This window comes from Chelmon rostratus, chromosome 16 (genome assembly GCF_017976325.1).
Source record: "Chelmon rostratus isolate fCheRos1 chromosome 16, fCheRos1.pri, whole genome shotgun sequence".
NCBI classification, from domain to species: domain Eukaryota; kingdom Metazoa; phylum Chordata; class Actinopteri; order Chaetodontiformes; family Chaetodontidae; genus Chelmon; species Chelmon rostratus.
Genome location: NC_055673.1, coordinates 10,095,358 through 10,112,896, shown reverse-complemented (window position 1 = coordinate 10,112,896; position 17,539 = coordinate 10,095,358). Strand labels below are relative to the sequence as shown.

The following is a 17,539-nucleotide window of genomic DNA, read 5'->3' as shown; positions in this document are numbered from 1 at the left end:
TTCTGCTCCTATGGTGAAATTGATACTTGATACATGTTAAACGTCATGAACAGAACAGAACAGAGTAAGTGAGTCTAAAAATTTTAAACTTTTGGGGTTTTACTCCAGACTAAAACCAACGTTTAAGAACATTTTTCAAGAAAACAAATCATACAGAAGACCAGATATGAGCAGTCTTCTAAAATGAATGCAGGCTCTTCCGTCAGGATTCCCAAATCTTAATGTTTCACTCACAGCGTTGTGAATTAACAGGTAAATGGATGCCACGATGAGCTGACAGAGAACCTAATGATGTCTTCGAAGGATTTTATCTGGGTACAGTAATCCGGTCAAGCATTTCTTTTGGCTCTGCTAGCAAACCCGCTGGCTGCTGGACGTAACGCTGTATTTGCTTATACTTAAGTCATCTGCAAGATTTCCTGTAACCCACTAACCAAGCCTGTTCTATGCTGTACTTACGTGACCACATATGAACATGTTAGATATGTGTGGAGAGGAGAGAAAAAAGACTTCTGTTCTAAATTACAGTTTTGAAGACTGAGGAGTTTAGGATTGAACAGGGCTTTTTGACATTTTAGAGGTGTAAATTATCTCTGAAAGCTGTTGAGAGAGGCTGAATGGTGGACAAGAAGGGAGAGGACAGTGAAGAGCTTGGAGGAGAGAGGATGGGGGGGTGTTACACAAAGAGCTGCTCTCTTCAGATTCACTGTCGACTGCAGGACGAATTACAGTGGGATGTTAAAAAAGATCTTGTTATAATTTAACAGTGATACCATTACTTAATGGGGGTCAGATTTTACTTGAAGAATTCATGAAATAGTCTATTCCTTTGTGTGGAATGAAACCTAGTAATTATTTCCCAAATCATCACCTTTCAACAACATTGAACATATCAGTAAGTATAATAGCATTGCCTAGTGCTGTAACGTAATAACAGTGATATGAAAGCATGTCTGTACCCCTCTCTAATATTCTTGAATTGTGCAGCTAGATTCAGGTCAGATGCTTCTCAGATTCTACTAGTAGTTAAAGGGAATCTAAGTTACAAAATTACAGCAATAGTTGAAGAATGTTCAATTTAGAACAAAGTTTTACTTGCGCTGAGGTTGCAGTCCAAGGGAAGTATCCAGCAAAGGGAAAAAGGAATATCCACTTGATAACATTCATCTATTTACTGCACTTTCCTTCATGCGGCTCCTGGCTCTTGTAACTAACTCCTGTCGCTCTTGGGTGGTGACTAAATGCTTAAAACTTTTTCACAAAACCTTCATCGTGATGGTTTTAGTGAAACTCTGTAATTGCCATACAATTGCTTATTTTCCTGTTCAGGAGGAGGTAGAGCCCCTGCAGCAGGTGACAAAGGGAGGTACACTGCAGGATATGGAGGATGCATTAGCTGCCAAGACCCAGGCAGTAGAGGAGCTGAGTCGAGAGCTTGAAGAAATCAGGGCTGCCTTTGGCACAGAGGGAGTACAGCAGGTAAATGTTTTGTTACTTAATTATACTGTCTGAATTTGACCATTTCTTCTTCTGTGAGTTCAGACTTAACGACTGCTAACTGCCTTTAGAGAATACGCAGGGTGGAGATTATTTTAATGTTTCTGATCACCACAATATTTTACCATTTTAAAATGCCTTTGAAATGGTTAAATTTAGAATTATTTTTTGGTTTATTTCACCCGTCGCTGTCAGTGTTAATATACAAAAGCTGTCAGATTTTCACCTGCAATTTGTGACATATTTATACATGAACGCATCTTCAATTTTGTTCTAAATTACAAATGGGTATAATACCACCTGTGTTCAAGCAATGACATCAATTTCAAATCATTTGTCATCCTGCAAATAGACCTGTAGCTCTAAAATGACAATTAACACTCATTTAGCTAGTTTGGCCAAGATTTTGAGATGCTAAAGCTGGAAACTTGTTTATTCCTCCTCCCTTAAAGCCTTAACAATCAGCACATTCCTTCCTTCTTCTTAACACCTAGGTTTAGCCTTACAAGTATGTCTCTTAGACTGCTGTTTTTAAGCTCTGTCATTCTGCTCTATCTCACTGTTGGATATACTTATTTTACTTCTCTAGCTGCAGGATTTTGAGGCTGCTCTAAAGCAGCGAGATGGCATCATCACCCAGCTCACGGCTAACCTTCAGCAGGCTCGCGAAGAGAAAGACGAGATCATGAAAGAATTCCTGGAACTGACAGAGCAAAGCCAAAAACTACAGATTCAGTTCCAGCAGGTGGGAACTCAAACTACTGTTACATTAGTTATTCTATCCTACAGTACCTTGCCATTATAGGTTGTTACAATATTCTAATTTTGTTCTGCTTTTACAAATGAATTTGTGTGTGGGGAAAATCACAGCTCCAGGCGGGCGAGACGCTGAGGAACACTAGCCACAGCAGCACAGCAGCTGATCTTCTGCAGGCCAGGCAGCAGCTAATGCAGTACCAACAGCAGCTGGAGGAGATGAATGTCGATGCCAAAAAGCACCAGGAGAGGAGCAGTGAGCAGCTGGAGCTCATCAACCAGCTCCAGCACAAGCTCAGTGAGATGGAGATGGTAAGAAGTTGCCTACAATAGTGTGATTCTGCAGATGTCTTATAGACATTCGATAGATGGACATTGTTGAATGAACAGTAAGTATGTTCTCAAGGTTGCCCCTGCATCTCTAATAATTTGTTTTCTTTGTAGTCAGGGAGAAGATCAGAGGAATCACTCACACAAAGGATTAACGAGAAGGACCTGCTAATTGCAGAACAAGAAAAAGTTATTTCGAGTCAGGAGCAGTCGCTGACGGAGTTAAGAACGGCGGAGGCCTCTTTTACACAAACACTGAAAGAGAAAAATCAGTTTATTTCAGAGCAAACTGCAATAATCACAGAACATGAGCTGTCATTGACCCTGCTCAGAGAGGAACTTGTCCATGTGGGACGGACTACAGATAAGAATGTTATACACCAATCAGATGAAAAAGACCTGATTATAGCTGAGCAAGAGAGAGTCATCTCAGAAAGGGACTGCTCTCTTACGCAGCTCGAGGATGAGTTGGAGTCCTCTGAAAAACGTCAGGGTGACCTCCACCTGCGAATGGCAGCAAAAGAATCGGAGCTCGAAAGATGCGTGGATGAGTTGGAAAGCATGAAGTCTGACTTAGAAAGCTGTAGAACCGAAATAGAGAGTTGTAAATTAGAATTAGAGAAAGAGCGAATGGAGTTAGAAAGCTGTAAGGTTGAACTTTCAAACTCCAGACAGAAAGAGCGAATGTCATCCAGTGAAATCATGCAGCTCATGGGTACAGTCGAGGACCTGCAGAAGCGTTGCCACCAGGGCAGCCTGTCTGAGAGTGACACTGTCCAACAAATGCAGGATGAGACTGTGAGAAAGCTCGAACTCCTCAGGGCAGAACTGGATGAGATGTATGGCCAGCAAATAGTCCAGATGAAGCAGGAGCTGAATTTACAGCATGCAGCGAGAGTGGAGCAAATGACCGAGCAACATCGCGCTGAGCTCGAGCTTCTAAAAGGACAACAGCTGTCTCAAAGTGTCACTCTTAGCACTGTTGAGGTGGACACTCTCAATGCAAAGATTAGGGAGCTTCAAGAGATGTTAGAGCAATCTCAAGAAATGCACGATAAAGTCAGGCATGAGCTTAGTCAAGTCACCCAAGAGAAATTCAATCTGCAGGCCAAGGTTGAGGATCTTCTCCAGGATCTCCGTTCTGCTGAAGAAAAAGTGGAGCAGGTCTCCCACAGTCTTATCTCTCAGGAAAGCCAACAAGGTGAACTGCAACGCCTCCAGGAGACCATTGACAATCTGAAGACGGAGCTGGCTGCTGCTCAGGAAACTGCAGAAGAGGCAGAAGCAAAACACGAGTCAGAAATAACCAACTACAAGATCAAGTTGGAGATGCTGGAGAGGGAGAAAGATGCTGTGCTTGACCGCATGGCGGAGTCACAGGAAGCAGAGCTGGAACGACTGAGGACTCAGCTTCTGTTCAGCCACGAGGAAGAGCTCATCAGTCTGAGGGAAGAATTGCAAAGGGAGAGCTACCTGAACACTGAAAACCTTCTCAATGAAGCCGCTGTCAAACACGAGAGAGCGTTCGATGCGCTGCGCGTCGGTTATGAGGAAAAACTGCATTTGTTACAAAGAGAGAAGGCGAGTTTTGCCACAGAGCGAGATGAGCTTTTGCACCAAATTGTTGGACTAAAAGAGGATCTAAAGCTTGCCTTGCACAGCTCCAAAGCAGACGAGCTTGTCCAGCAGCTTCAAGAGCTTCAGGTAGAGCTCGAGGAACTGCGAAAGGGAGGAGAAGAACGAGCTCGATTGGAAGTCAAAATTCAGACATTACTAAAAACAACAGAGATGCTTGAACACCAGTCAAACGAGAAAGAACAATGTTGGGAGAACAAATGGAAAGAGCAGGAAATGGAAAAGGAGACACTGAGGGAATCTAATAATACTTTGAAAGAAGAGCTGGAATCCCAAATTCAGAAAATTGAGACACTCACATCAGAGAACAGTCAAATACAGCAACAAGTAGTTGGGCTCAGTGAGGAAATTGAAAAGCAGAGGACTACTTTCTCTTTTGCTGAAAAAAATTTTGAGGTAAACTATCAGGAACTGAAGGAGGAGTACACGTGTCTTATTGAGGCAAAGACTCAGTTAGAAGAGAGGACGCTGAAGGAGACACTTGAGTTTGAGGCAAAAATCGCCAGCCTCCAGTCGCAGATTCGGGAGCTAGAGGAGAGCAGCACAGATATCAAAATGGAGGACACAAATACAGACAGGTCAGAAAAAGCTGTGATCGAAAAAGATACTACTGAGCTAATGGAGAAACTGAATGTTACATTGAGTGAGAAGGAAAGCCTGGCTGGGAGGCTCTCCGAAGTTACAGAGCAACTGATGTTCACAGAGAGCAAAGTGGGACAGCTGGAAGAAGAGCTGATGAAAGTGCGACAAGAAAATGCAAAGGTCATCGCTCGAAATGAAAGCCTAGGGAAAGAACTGGAAAAGAAGCAAGAGATTATGAGAGAGCAGGCGAGAGGGCAGGACGCCCAGAGAAAGCTCGAGCAAGAAGAGCTCGCTGTTGAGCCGGTTTGTTCTTTTGAGGATCATCACCTTCAGATTCAATCTTTGCAAGAGGAGATAAAGGCTCTTCAGTCCCTCTTACAGGCAGCTGAATCAGAGAGAGACAGCATCCGGCAAACCCTGGAACTCCAGAGGCTTTCACAGACTCCGTCTCCAGCAACAGCAGCAGCAGCAACAGCAGCCCAGTGCTCGGGGGAGGGACCTGTTGAAGGGCGATCCTCCCCGCAGAAGTCCACAGCCTCAGGGTCAAACAGGCGCAAGAGACGGCAGAGGTCCAAGCAGGAGCGCAAACTGGGCACCGCTCTTTCAGACTGCAGAGAGGAGCAACAAAGGGAGGAGGACGAGGAGGCAGCGGTTGAGGAAGAGAGAGCTACAAGTGCTGCAGAGCCAGAGATGCAGCCTCAGATGGAGAACCAGGTTATGTCATGTTCACAAGAGACGGCCGGTAAGACGGACTCTGCTGACGGGTACCAGGGAGACGGAGGCAGGGACTACATCAACAAACAGGTAAGCACTCACATACATCTACTGCACCACTCTCTAGTAGCATGAACCCTGCTGCCTTTTTTCTCTGCTGCCTTTTTAAGTCAGATTAAATTACATGTTTGATTGAGTGATTAAAGGGCTTTTCAAAAAACTGAGCATGTCGAAAGAAAGCGTAGTTGTAATTGCATGCTTCAAACATATCACGTTTAACTATTAATACTGTGATCTTTGATATTGTTATTAGCTTTATTAAAAATGTGTGGCTTGCATGTGCGGCCGGATCAATCTCTAACACTGAACAGAATATGACTGAGGCATTTCAGCACTGACATGCTTTCTCTCTTGTGACTAACGGTCATGATGGCAAATTGCCTGAGTGTCTGCAAGCTTGCTCCCAAAGGTAGCATTGAAACAGCACAGTCTCACTGTTGTGTTCAAAGATAGCAATATGTTTTTAAGTTCGTGCAGAGCGCAGATTGTTCAGCGACACTAAGTGGGATTATTGTGGCAAGCATAATGTAATATAGAAAATGCACACGCAGCAAAGCCTGCACGTAACAGTGTCAAGACTCTATCGATATTCTGCTCATTCCCATTTTTAAAGGGGCACAATACAATATTTATATTGTGGTTTCATTTGATGCTGCTGGTCTTCAAACTGAATTTCATGCGGAAAAGGTCTGAAAACCAACAAAAAAAGAAAATAAAACAATCATGCACAGTCTTCTGATAGCAATGAATCATTGACGTTGTGTAGAAATGTGTACATTCTAGTTTCTTTCCATCCTGCAGGGAGTGAAGGGTTTGAGGTGAGAAGCCATTTTACCCCAGTCACTTCTGTGTCTGTGTCACTTAAAGCTGTGTCTCAGTTACACCAGGCAAAAGATAGTGAACAGTGTCTGCCATTTCATATGTGTTTCACATTGTTTTTGTCGCCTCCTGGGTTGGAACGCTACATATGGTCCAAAAAGACATTTTTATTTGATCAAAAACCTAAAATGTCTTTAAAATAGTAGTAGAATTTGCTCCTGATGCTTAATAGCATGGGAAAATTATATTTTATTCAATCCATATTTGATGTTCTGTTGAGTCTTTTCAGATATATGGTATAATCAAAACAATCCACATGGGTGAAACAAAACTGAAAGGTAAACTGCAAGATATTTGGCAGCCTGTTGCCTTAAATTATAGTGGATCTTTTGAATACGGTTACCTTCTGCTCCCCCTCAGGAAGTGATGGTCCATCTTGTCCGTCAGTGTCATATGCATTTGTGCTGGGGTAATATGTGCAACAGTTATTTAAAAAGTTCAGCGTTTTTCTTCTGCTTGCTTATTTAGGTGAGCAGACATGGGAGGAGCCACCATACGGAGCCTGTCGTGTGTCAGGGAGCAGAGGAGGAGGGACAGACTACTGAGCATGTAAATGTCACTTAAGAGCACATCCTGCCTTTTGCTTTTCAGTGTCAGTAGAGGCTTTCGCACATCATACAGTGTGGCGTAAAGGTCGATAGATAGGTGCTCATACAGCTGAAGTACAAGATATCCTAAATATCTCTTTTTGAAGTTTGCAAAACATAAGATTCACCAACCCCCCTTAACTGTAGACGTGTTGTAAAATGCTCCTTTCAACCTGATGAACGCCACCTGTTCATTGTTAGACATGTTTATGAGATTTGATCATTTGAATAACAACCCCCCCCAAACAGCTGTATAAGGCCGCCTCTTCTGCTCTGTTTGTTTGACAAAAATGTTACCTGAGCATGAAAAGGAGATCTTAACTGTGAATATAAAGTCCTGCAGCCAGAAATCTGCAGCCAAAAATAAAATAAATTTAGCATTGTCAGTAGTGGTATTAGAGGACTAAAACAGCTGCCTATGAAGTGTTATCAGAGCAGAGCCGTAGCATGACAGAAGTAAAGAGGGACTGGGAAACATCTTTCTAAAGCAAAGTGGTCATTGATGTCGGACTGTGTAGTGCAACAGAGGATGATCCTCGACAGAGCCCTGAGGCAGCTGTGGGAGTGAGAGAAATTTCCTAGCAACTGCTGAACTGTAAAACATGCCCTGCAAAAATATGGCAATTAAATCTAAAAATCCTCAAATCACACATCTCAGTAATTTGTTTTATCAGTAGACTTTATTTTCATTTTAGGTGTCCTACGGTATTTAAACTCCAAATTCATTCAGATTAGGGTTTTATACTGTAATTCATTACAAACAAGTGTTTTTTCCCCACTGTAGAAAAAGACTCTGTAGTTTACATGACTTGTATGAGAGGCTTGAAGAGGACAGAAAAATAATTCCAGGTACATGAAAATTGCCATGAATTCTCTTAAATGCCTCTAAAAAAATCAGTTTGTTCAAGTGGTTCTTGCAATAAATGTTCTACTAAATGTGGAAGGGGCTTGAGTAATTTCCTCTCTAGCAGAGGTTATATTTTTTTTAGCAAACTTGTATAATTATCATCAAAGAAGTAATTCTGTTTTCCTTGCTGGTGTGTGTGTGGAGCAGCGGCCCATCACAACACAGCTGCCTGTTGCTTGTTGGCGCTTTGTCAGGCGCTGAACGTCTCTTGTCTGCATGTTTTAAGCAGCAACATCTGAGCTGTTACAGGTTTGAAAGGACTCTCTGCACTGTACTGACAGATGTAGCACGAATGGGGGGGTTGTATCATAACAAAGGCTTTTAAATACGGCCTAATTAAAATGTTGAGTGCACTTTAAAAACATCTGACATCAAAGGTAACAGAATCACAATTTCATAGTTGTGTAACCCTAACGAATTTGTGCTAATGCATAATGCATAATTAGAGAAAGAGGCCTCACTATTTGCCTTTTGTTCTCTGTTACAGCAGTGATAATAGCAGACCTCTCATCCTGAACACAGATAGCTAGTGCTGCTGTCATAAAAATAGGATTGGTGGAATTATGTTATTTAATCATTTAGCTCGTCTGATTAGCAGATGTATGTAGCATGCTGCATAATTTAATTTATGATAAATTATTAGTGATATGCATCTACTGTATGGAGTGTTTTTTTCTCTCAGTGTCATTTAGTGTCATCTCATGAAGATTTTCTGGAATATTAAGACAAACACTCCGATATAAAATCAAATTATACTTGTGAGAAACCTTTCCCTGTGGTTTATTCCATCCGTGTTAATGTCATGATATTTCCTCCTGTGTGTTCCAGGGTGAGTGCAGGCTGCAGATGGAGGCCCAGCGCATCAGCCTGTCTCAGATCCACGCCGCCCAGCTCGAGCTGCTGCAGGAGGAGACGGACGCCCGCACACACTCTCTGGAGCTGAAGCTCCAGAATCTGAAAGATCACGGTGACCCGGGTGAGTAGATGTGTAGTCATTTGTCTTCCTGTGCGTTTGTGGAAAAGCACATGTCCCCTCAGAGAGGCTGTATCATTCGTAATGGAGCCAAACAGAACAGGATTCTGATTGGCTGATGTATCCAGCATTGTTCTGTATTTTATTGGTTATAGTGTGTTTATTAGGGGCTGTGTGAAACATGTTAAACATTTGAATTGTTCAGTTGATTTCACTTTTCTTCTTTTTTTTCCCCCCAGATGAACCAAAAACGTTCAAATACCACAACATGTTACAAGCAGTGTCGAAAGAATGTAGTGAGATCATTCAGGTAATTATTGAAGACATATAGTCTAATCTGGATGATTTTTAATATTGTGTGTTGTCAGTTTACAAAAACATTTGACCTTGTCTCTGTCTGTTATGTGTTCAGTGTTTTCAAAAGATGTTTGGTGAAGAGTTTGTGGAGAGTGTTGATGCAGAGGCCCGGCAGCCCCCTTCAGTGGAAAGACCAGAAACTAGTGAATTCATCTCCACTGTAATGGAGGCCAGAGGTAATTTGTCTTTTAAAGAAATTAAATCACAGCTTAAAACAACTATCAAAGATAGTATAATAGGTGTTTTCAGTATAAGTAGCACTGTCGGTCAGGATTTAGTTAATGTTATACCTACGAAGAGCTTTTAAATAAATGCATTAAATATCTAATCAAAACTTAGCAGCATGTTTGCACATTTTCAAATAAAATCACCCAGTGTCTCCATTACAATTTAACCTAATCTACAAAACACATTGCTCTCTCTGATAGAGCTCTACAGAGGTCTTCAGCAGGTGAGGGAGGCGATTGAGCAGGAACACTTTCGACTGTCACAACTTCAGGCTCTGCTGAGAGCTGACGGGAACAAGGTAAAAACTTCACACCTGTGGGCATGAGCTGTGTCCCAGTCCCAGTGTCCAAAATAGCAGGCATTGGTGCATGTGTGGAACTGTATCATTTCCTATTAGTATGAAATGTGTCAGAACTTTATGTAGTTTTTTTTAATGCATACTGCAGATAGTGTTTGTATACAACTGCACACATATTGTGCACAGTGAGTGTATGGTATAGAAATGGCACACATAGGTAGTGTGTTTTTGGGAACAGAGAGGATAACACACCAATAATTCTGTTGGTCTCCTAGATGATGGAACTGCAGATGTCGTACGATGAACTGAAGAGCAGCACTGAGAAGGAGATCTCTGACCTGCGTGTGCAAGTTGCCAGCAGCTTAAGCCCCTCGACAAGCAAAGGTAAATGGAATTATCCTCTTGAACGAAACATGAAAAGCATGCAAGATGATGTCAGGTCACTGAGTCAAAACACAGAGGCGTATCATAAGATGACAAACAGATAAAAGTTCAGTATTCTGTAGTATTCTTTCTGTTCTCTGTATCCCTCACTGTGTAGTTCATTTCACTATTTAGTCTGACTCTGAACTTAAATGCTGTCCAATTGAGCATAACAAATTTCACATCTCACCTCTTGGATCATTAGACGTGGAGGAGCGGGGTGTTGCACCATCTACCCGCCTCACCGAGGAATTACAGAGGCTGAAGGCCGAAGAGCAGGAGAAGCAGCTCCGGCTGGAGGAGAGTCACAGACAGGAGGTGGAGCATCTCAGAGCTCACTACCAGCAGCAGGCCACAGAGACGGAGGAGCGATACCTCACCGAGCTCTTCGTGCTGCAGCAGCGACTGCAGGAGGTCACAGGCACTCAGACCCACTTCAGGTGATGACAGCAGATTCTTAATGTGTCCACATATAGAATATGTGCTTATGGATTCAGACCGAGGCAATGTAAATGTGCAACAAACTCTCCTTACTTAGACAATGATAAGGACAGTTATACATATGTGTGTGTGTGTGTGTGTGTGTGTGTGTGTGTGTGTGTGTGTGTGTGTGTGTGTGTGTGTGTGTGTGTATATATGTTAAACACAGGAAACTTAGGTAAGGTGAAACATAGATACACATTTTCTGAGTTTGGGAGATAACATATACTTAAAATAGCTCCACTGATTTAAAAAAAAAGCACAGTGATCCTGACTGACTGAGTGCATGTGAGAGTGCATGATCTACATGATCTTGTCCAGATAGCTTCTAATCGGTCTGGGCTGCACATCCTGTGTAGCGCGTGGAGGCTACCTGACCCAGTTCCAGACGACAATAAGGCCTTCCCTAATGAAATATTCACTGGGTTGTCTGAAGCGTTATTCATGCCTTTTGTTAGCCCACTAACCTATAAAAGTTCCTTTTCAGCTGTTCCAGATGGCTTCCTGAGGGACGTGATCATCGAAGCACTAAAGTGCTATGTAGAATACAAGATGAATGTGACCTTTTAAGCAAGCCCCACTCAGTATTTTGAATTATATGAGGTTCCTGAAAAAGTGTGTCAGCCTGCGTGTACCTGTTTATCACCCATGCTTCTGTACACAAGTATATGCCCCGTCAGAACAAAAATACATAATTACACTTAATTTAAGACAGTATTATTAACTGTGTTTACTGAATAATGTATGTAAGGTCTACTGGTTGTTTATACACTTCTAACAACTTATATCACAAACTGTTCCAAAACCAAACTGTAGTACAATGTGTGAGCTCTTCCTCTGGACTGACACTGAGGCAGTAACTATGAGAACTGAGGAGCTGCTGCCCTCCACTGTTTGTAGTAAATATAATTACTGAAGTGGTTTTTAACACCAATGAGCTTCTTAAATCCTTTTTTTTTTTTAACTCCAGCCATGTTCAAGAAAATTATTCCCTGTACAGTCACATTTGGTATATCCTGATACGATATAGTATATTATTATATTATGTCCAGTTACATTAACTCATGAAGTGGTGCAAGGTAACATGTTCTATAAAGGACAGTGAATTTATTAATAGTTGAAACAATTAATCAATAAATAGGTTGACAGAAGATTACTGCAACAATTTTCATGGAAAAATATCAAACATTCATTCATTCAAACTTTCAAACATTAATTTATTGGAGTGGTGGTCAGAAAAAACTATGAATTGAAGAAGCCAAGGAAATACTAATGGGAAATTCTTCTCTAGTTCCAAACATTTTATAGACATTAGACCAATTATATGATTAATTAATTAGTCCAAAAAATATCAGTAGATTAATTGACAATTAAGATAATTATCAGATGCATCCCTCGTCATCTAATCACTGCAGTTTGTGTTTTCTTTAATACTTTTGGAACTTATATGGCATTTTAATATCATTCATATTTTTTGTTGTTGTTTTGAAGCTGAATCTATTAACTCCATCACTCACTAATCATAATATTATCCTTGGAGACTCGTATGCTTGCAAACAAAAAACATGTAAGCTCAGCTTTAGTTTTGACGTACAATCATGAATAATGATACAAACCATGGCTGCTTTGTGGTCCCTAAGGTACATTTTAAGAATTTAAATTTATACTTGCCTGTAGCAAAGTAACACTGCCTTTCTGGCTACCAGGTAGAAAATTTTAAAGAGAAATGAAAAAAAAAAAAACCCTGTATCAAACACTAAAACTTGTTTGAGGTTGTAGAACAATTGATTTTGACATCGCGTTTTTTCCTTTCTGCTTGTCCAGAGTTACAGAGTCCAGCTCTGAGGGGATGGAGGAGCACAGAGAGGAACTACAAAAGGTTTGGCTGCTACATTTTGCCCTCATCTAAATCATCCATGTCACATGCATTACATCTTACTACGAGCTGCAACGTGTGCATGCATTAAGAAGTTATGACAGTACGGGTGGGTGGGAGGGGGCAGTTGCAGCCTTTAGGCTAAAACCTGCCCTGAATCCACAGCTTTGCTCTAGAAGCAGCGTCATGAAGGGTCCTATATCTTAACGATTAAAAGGGATCGACGTTACATAACCTGCCGTTTTAGTGCGTTGCTCGTGAACCAAGCGGACATACTCTAGTCTTGGCGGCTGCGTGAAAGGAGGATTCTGTGTTGCGTGAATGAGCTGCCCTCCATTTAAGCCACATCTCACTCACGCCAGTCCAACCTCCATCGTGTCTTAGTTTGTCTCTCCCTCAAACCTCAAAGTAGCCACAGCTCGTGTGATTGCGACTCATGCAGAGATCAGAGAGGTAGATAGGAGGGTGGAAGATTGACAGGAAGCCGGGAAGAGCGAGAACAAGAAAGAAACTGAAACAAATTTGAGCATGATGCACTTTAAGACATTGTATGTTTGGTTTGGAAGTCTTCAAGCCTCTAGCTTGTGGCTGTTGGTACTGAAGAAGCTGAATTGCTGTGAAACAGACAGGGATTCATTACAAGACAAGAGTGGTAGTGTGTTAGGGTAAAAATGTAGCTGTAATGTAATGCAGGACATCTCTGTATCGCTTCATCATCCCGGGAGGGTGGAAAGAACAAAACAGTGTATTTAATCATGGTTAAAGGCCTGGTGGGGTCTAGCTACAGTAAAGAGCACATGTTTATTTCAGGAACAGTCTTGAGGAACTTTTATGTGTAACTTCTTATTTAGTTATCTGCTTCATTTTAACACACTACAGCAGCTGTTATCTTGTACACTAGTTTTAATTTTGTAACATTCTTTCTCCCTCTTCTCTGCTTTCTTTACTCTCCTCTCCTCTCCTCTTCACAGGACCAGGGTGAGGAGGAATTGTCAGAGGGAGGCGTGGAGTTGCGCTGGTCGGCCAGGTCTGCAGGCCTGTCAGTACAGCTGCAGGCGCTGAGGAAAGCTCTCTACCACAAGTACGTGCAAGAAGTAGCCGAGCTCAAGGCGCAGCACAACAGGGAGCTGAGGAGACTGAGAGAAGAAAGGGAACCGGAGTGGAAAATAGAGGAGCACCAGGGAGAGAGAGGAGAGAAGGAGCGGGATCTCGACGGTATTAACGGTGCTGGAAGCTCCGTTGAGAGCCTCGGGGCGGCTGGGCAAGTTGAGCTGGAAGTGAAACAAGACTGGAAGAGAGTTGAGGAGGAAGTCGCCAAGGTAGGTGACCATATATTTTGTATTTTCATACAACTCTTGGGTCTATTCAGTATCAATAAAACTGGTAACATTCAGTTTGTTGTTTCATCCCTCCATCTTTGAATCTGTGTGAAGAAAGAAACTCCAATTGAAGAGAGTTATTCTGTAAAATTGCTAATAACACTTTTTAAGACTCTTAGATCTCTGTGTTTATGTATCAAATAGAGTTGTAAGACACTTTATCTTTGGATTGGTGTTTTCTGACAGGCCATAGTTCAGATGTCTGTGGAGTTTGCACAGCAGACTGAGCTGGCTCGAATCAACAAGAGTGCCTGCCAGAGGTGCACGTCCATGCAGACCCAGTCGGACGAAGAGGAGGTGGAGGAGAGGGAGCATGAGGATCGGTCTCCAGGAGCTTCTCTCACCTCGGGCGCCTGGCTGGAGGAGGCGGAGAAGGAGAGACTGGAGAGGGAGCTGGAGGAGAGGAATGCTGAGATCAGAAAGTTAAAAGAGGAGCTGCAGAAAACTGGATCCAGAACAGATCAGGTCGGTATCACTTTCACCACACTCCCCAAATTTCATTAATTTCATCTGAGAGAATTCATTACTGCTGTGTCATTAGTTTTTATATGCACTGTGTCGCAATGCAGGTGTTGCATCCATTACTCCATCATTGATTGGTATGCTGGAGCTAATATTGATATTATTTTTCACTGCTTTTTACCTGCTCACAGTGATTCCCCCTCAATGTTACCATCAAAGTATTTTTATAGTTTTAATTAGTCTCTCACAACAATTCTGATTTTACAGGAAGCATATTTGTTTATCCTCTGCTGTCAAAGGAGAAGATTTTACATTCTTACTCGTGCATACTTTCTTGTGTGCATGCACTGGTTGCCTCATGTTGATTTTGGAGTTTTTTTTAAATCGCTCCTAGTGGCTTGAAGAACTCACCCCAGGGCTTGCTAGGCTTTCACTGACCATTTATTGCATGATTAGTCTTTAACTGTGTGATAGCAGAGCCTGTCAGGTTCAGTTTTGTTGAGATGAATTGCTCCAACACAGTGATTCAGTAAAGATCGTTCAGTTAAAAAAAGTTCTTAAGCTTCTGTAATTGGCTGAGGTGAGTTTTAATGACGAGAAAAATGTCTGTACTTTTTCCGCCAACACTCAATTGAAAGGTTTAGATGCATGATGTTATTCTCTCCTAAATTCTCCTGAATTATCTCATTTCTGCAAAAACTGCCACCAGCAGAAATTTCTGCAAGAGTTCATTGTAGTGTTGTAGAAAATAAACTGTGTGGATTGTGTGTTGGTTGATAAATGTGACATAAAAAGCCAGAAGGCTGTTTTGCTGAGACCTCGACTGCATGTAGCTTCTATTTTAGACAAAGCTCAAAGGTAGTGAGTCTCTTTAAAAAGAGCATGTGCACACGCAAAGTGTACATCCTGTGCAGACGCAGTTCATGTGTCATGTGACTTGTGCTTGTGTCTTAACGATCATGTGAGGTGGGAAAGTTTACACTGTAAGTCAGGTGGAGAAGAGCTGGTATAAAAACCAGGATTTGTGTTAATTAAGAACATTATCTTAACAGAATGACACCCTTTTTATTTAATTTGAACGTAGATTTTAGGCAATTAACAGTAACACAACAGTAACAGGAACACATTGACAGTAGAGGTGTAAAACTTGAAATACTATGTATGTGAAACAGGAAGTCTTAAGTTTACAGTGTGTAGTTTTTGTGAAACAATTTAAAAAATATATATATGGCACAAAAGATTGAAAAATAATTCCAAAAAACATTTTTGTTTTTCTGATCTCTGAGTGAACAGCACTGATTGTTGTTTGTTACTCAGGAAACTATCAAACTGTCTGAGGAAGGGATTCTTTGACTGTGATCAGACCAGTGTCACTCATCTGCAGTCTGTGCACAGTGTAGTGTCTGGGAGTGAAGTGACTGTACTTCTGCTGTTCTTCCAGAAGGTGGAGCTATCGCCTCTGTGAGTCGCTATGCCTCAGGTGCACCTGTTGCCATAGCAGCACAAAGATACTAGTGTTTCTCTTGGCTCTATGGGAGTTAGAAGTGCGTCTTTGTGTCTGTGTGCACAAGGGCAGTGTGTGTGTGTGTGCGCCTTATTTGAATTCACTTTTACTAATGGCCGCACACACAGCCGCTCTGCCGTTTGCTGTCCAGAGTTTTCAGGAATCTGTTTATCCAACTGCAACTTTGCAATGACAGGACTGCTGTCTGTGTTCTCTCTTCTGCCTGTGCAGGCCTTAAAGAAGAGAGAAGACAGTCAAGAAGAAGATGAGGAAGAGGAAGATCCAGGGGGGCCGGCAATAAAGCAGGCTCGTGGAGGCAAATTATCATTGCAGGATGATGGAGAGTCCTCCGATAAGGACACTGAAAGGTAGTGACAGAATCTGTGTTAATTAAATCAAGTTTGTGCACATAGATGTTCTACGAAGGAGAATATTCTTAACTTTAGCTTTGTATTGACTTGTTCCTTCATGATAGCTTGTTGCATGTTTGCTTGTGTTATTACTGTACGTGAATTAGAAAAAGATTAATTTTGCCAAAGTATGCTCGATTTTTAGTGTGTGGTCTGTCAAAGAGTGACAAATATGTCATTAATTGTGCCAAACCTTTCTGTTGGCTTAGATATTTAGAATAAGAAACTGTTCTTTACTTGCTATTAACATTTTTGCTGCTTTCAGAAATGTCTTGCGGAAGGCCAACGAGAAACTTAGTCAAGTGCTGGTTGAGGTCCTGAAGACTACAGCGGCAGCAGAGGAAACGATGGGCCTCCACATGCAGAGTCTGTCTGCTTCCAGTGGAGCACAGCAGCCTGCACCTCCCCACTCCACCACACAGAGAGCTACCTGGCAGAGAGTTAACACAGAGCCCCACAGACCTGCAGGCAAGTAACATCAGGTCTAAGTATCAGTTTAGCGTAAATGCTGCTAAATCTATGTCTGGGCAACAGATTCGACAGCACAACCCACCCAAATATGTTTGGCCAGATGTTGGTAGTGAGCTGGAGGTGAGATTTGTAGTTTAACAAGCAAGCAAGACAAGACATCAGAAATAAATCTGTGCTTTGTTGTTTTACACCACGGCAGCTGCACTGGCATTAGCATCTGGGGCCATTGGCAGGCTGGCACCCAAAATCCAATAAAAGCTTAGAATCAGTTCGCATTTGTCAAGTCTGGAAAACAAAATAATTTATTGGAGCTTTGAAATCTGTTCTTAATTGCACTTGTAGACAACCTGCAACCCAATGAAAGAGATAGCACTGACGCCACATATAGAGTGGCAGCAGTGACTACAATTAAAGCTGATCTCCTCTGCTGCTAATGTAGTCCAGTGTGACGGAGCAATACTGCACCAAGACTGCAGAATGCTACTACATAAACAAAGAGTGGATCCTCTTCTTCTGGAGTTTGCACATGCACCGTTGTCACACGCAAATTCAACCTGATCACACGCAAATAACAGCATGCACAGGTACTCCTCAGATGTCAGAAAAATATCAGATTTGCGTGCCCACTGAATGGTTCATTATAACTCTAGGTGGTGACTCCATGGGCGCTAAAGACAACAAAGTCTCATATTAACAAGCTAATCCTGATACTTAATACCTTATACCAAGAC

General features: G+C 41.9%; 1 protein-coding gene across 3 annotated transcripts in view; it reads left to right on the top strand.

Annotated features, from left to right (window-relative positions):
• akap9 (A kinase (PRKA) anchor protein 9) overlaps positions 1-17,539 on the top strand; it is a 64,205-nt gene that overhangs the window by 14,328 nt on the left and 32,338 nt on the right. For all 3 annotated transcript variants that reach the window (XM_041956089.1, XM_041956091.1, XM_041956088.1), the window contains exons 4-20: positions 253-315; positions 1,330-1,479; positions 2,087-2,242; positions 2,368-2,565; positions 2,698-5,604; positions 6,922-7,002; positions 8,776-8,923; positions 9,160-9,230; positions 9,333-9,453; positions 9,706-9,803; positions 10,079-10,187; positions 10,432-10,666; positions 12,531-12,585; positions 13,554-13,901; positions 14,148-14,426; positions 16,159-16,295; positions 16,603-16,805. In XM_041956089.1, the coding sequence (XP_041812023.1) occupies positions 253-315; positions 1,330-1,479; positions 2,087-2,242; positions 2,368-2,565; positions 2,698-5,604; positions 6,922-7,002; positions 8,776-8,923; positions 9,160-9,230; positions 9,333-9,453; positions 9,706-9,803; positions 10,079-10,187; positions 10,432-10,666; positions 12,531-12,585; positions 13,554-13,901; positions 14,148-14,426; positions 16,159-16,295; positions 16,603-16,805 (5,359 nt within the window). The remainder of the gene's footprint in view (positions 1-252; positions 316-1,329; positions 1,480-2,086; positions 2,243-2,367; positions 2,566-2,697; positions 5,605-6,921; positions 7,003-8,775; positions 8,924-9,159; positions 9,231-9,332; positions 9,454-9,705; positions 9,804-10,078; positions 10,188-10,431; positions 10,667-12,530; positions 12,586-13,553; positions 13,902-14,147; positions 14,427-16,158; positions 16,296-16,602; positions 16,806-17,539) is intronic.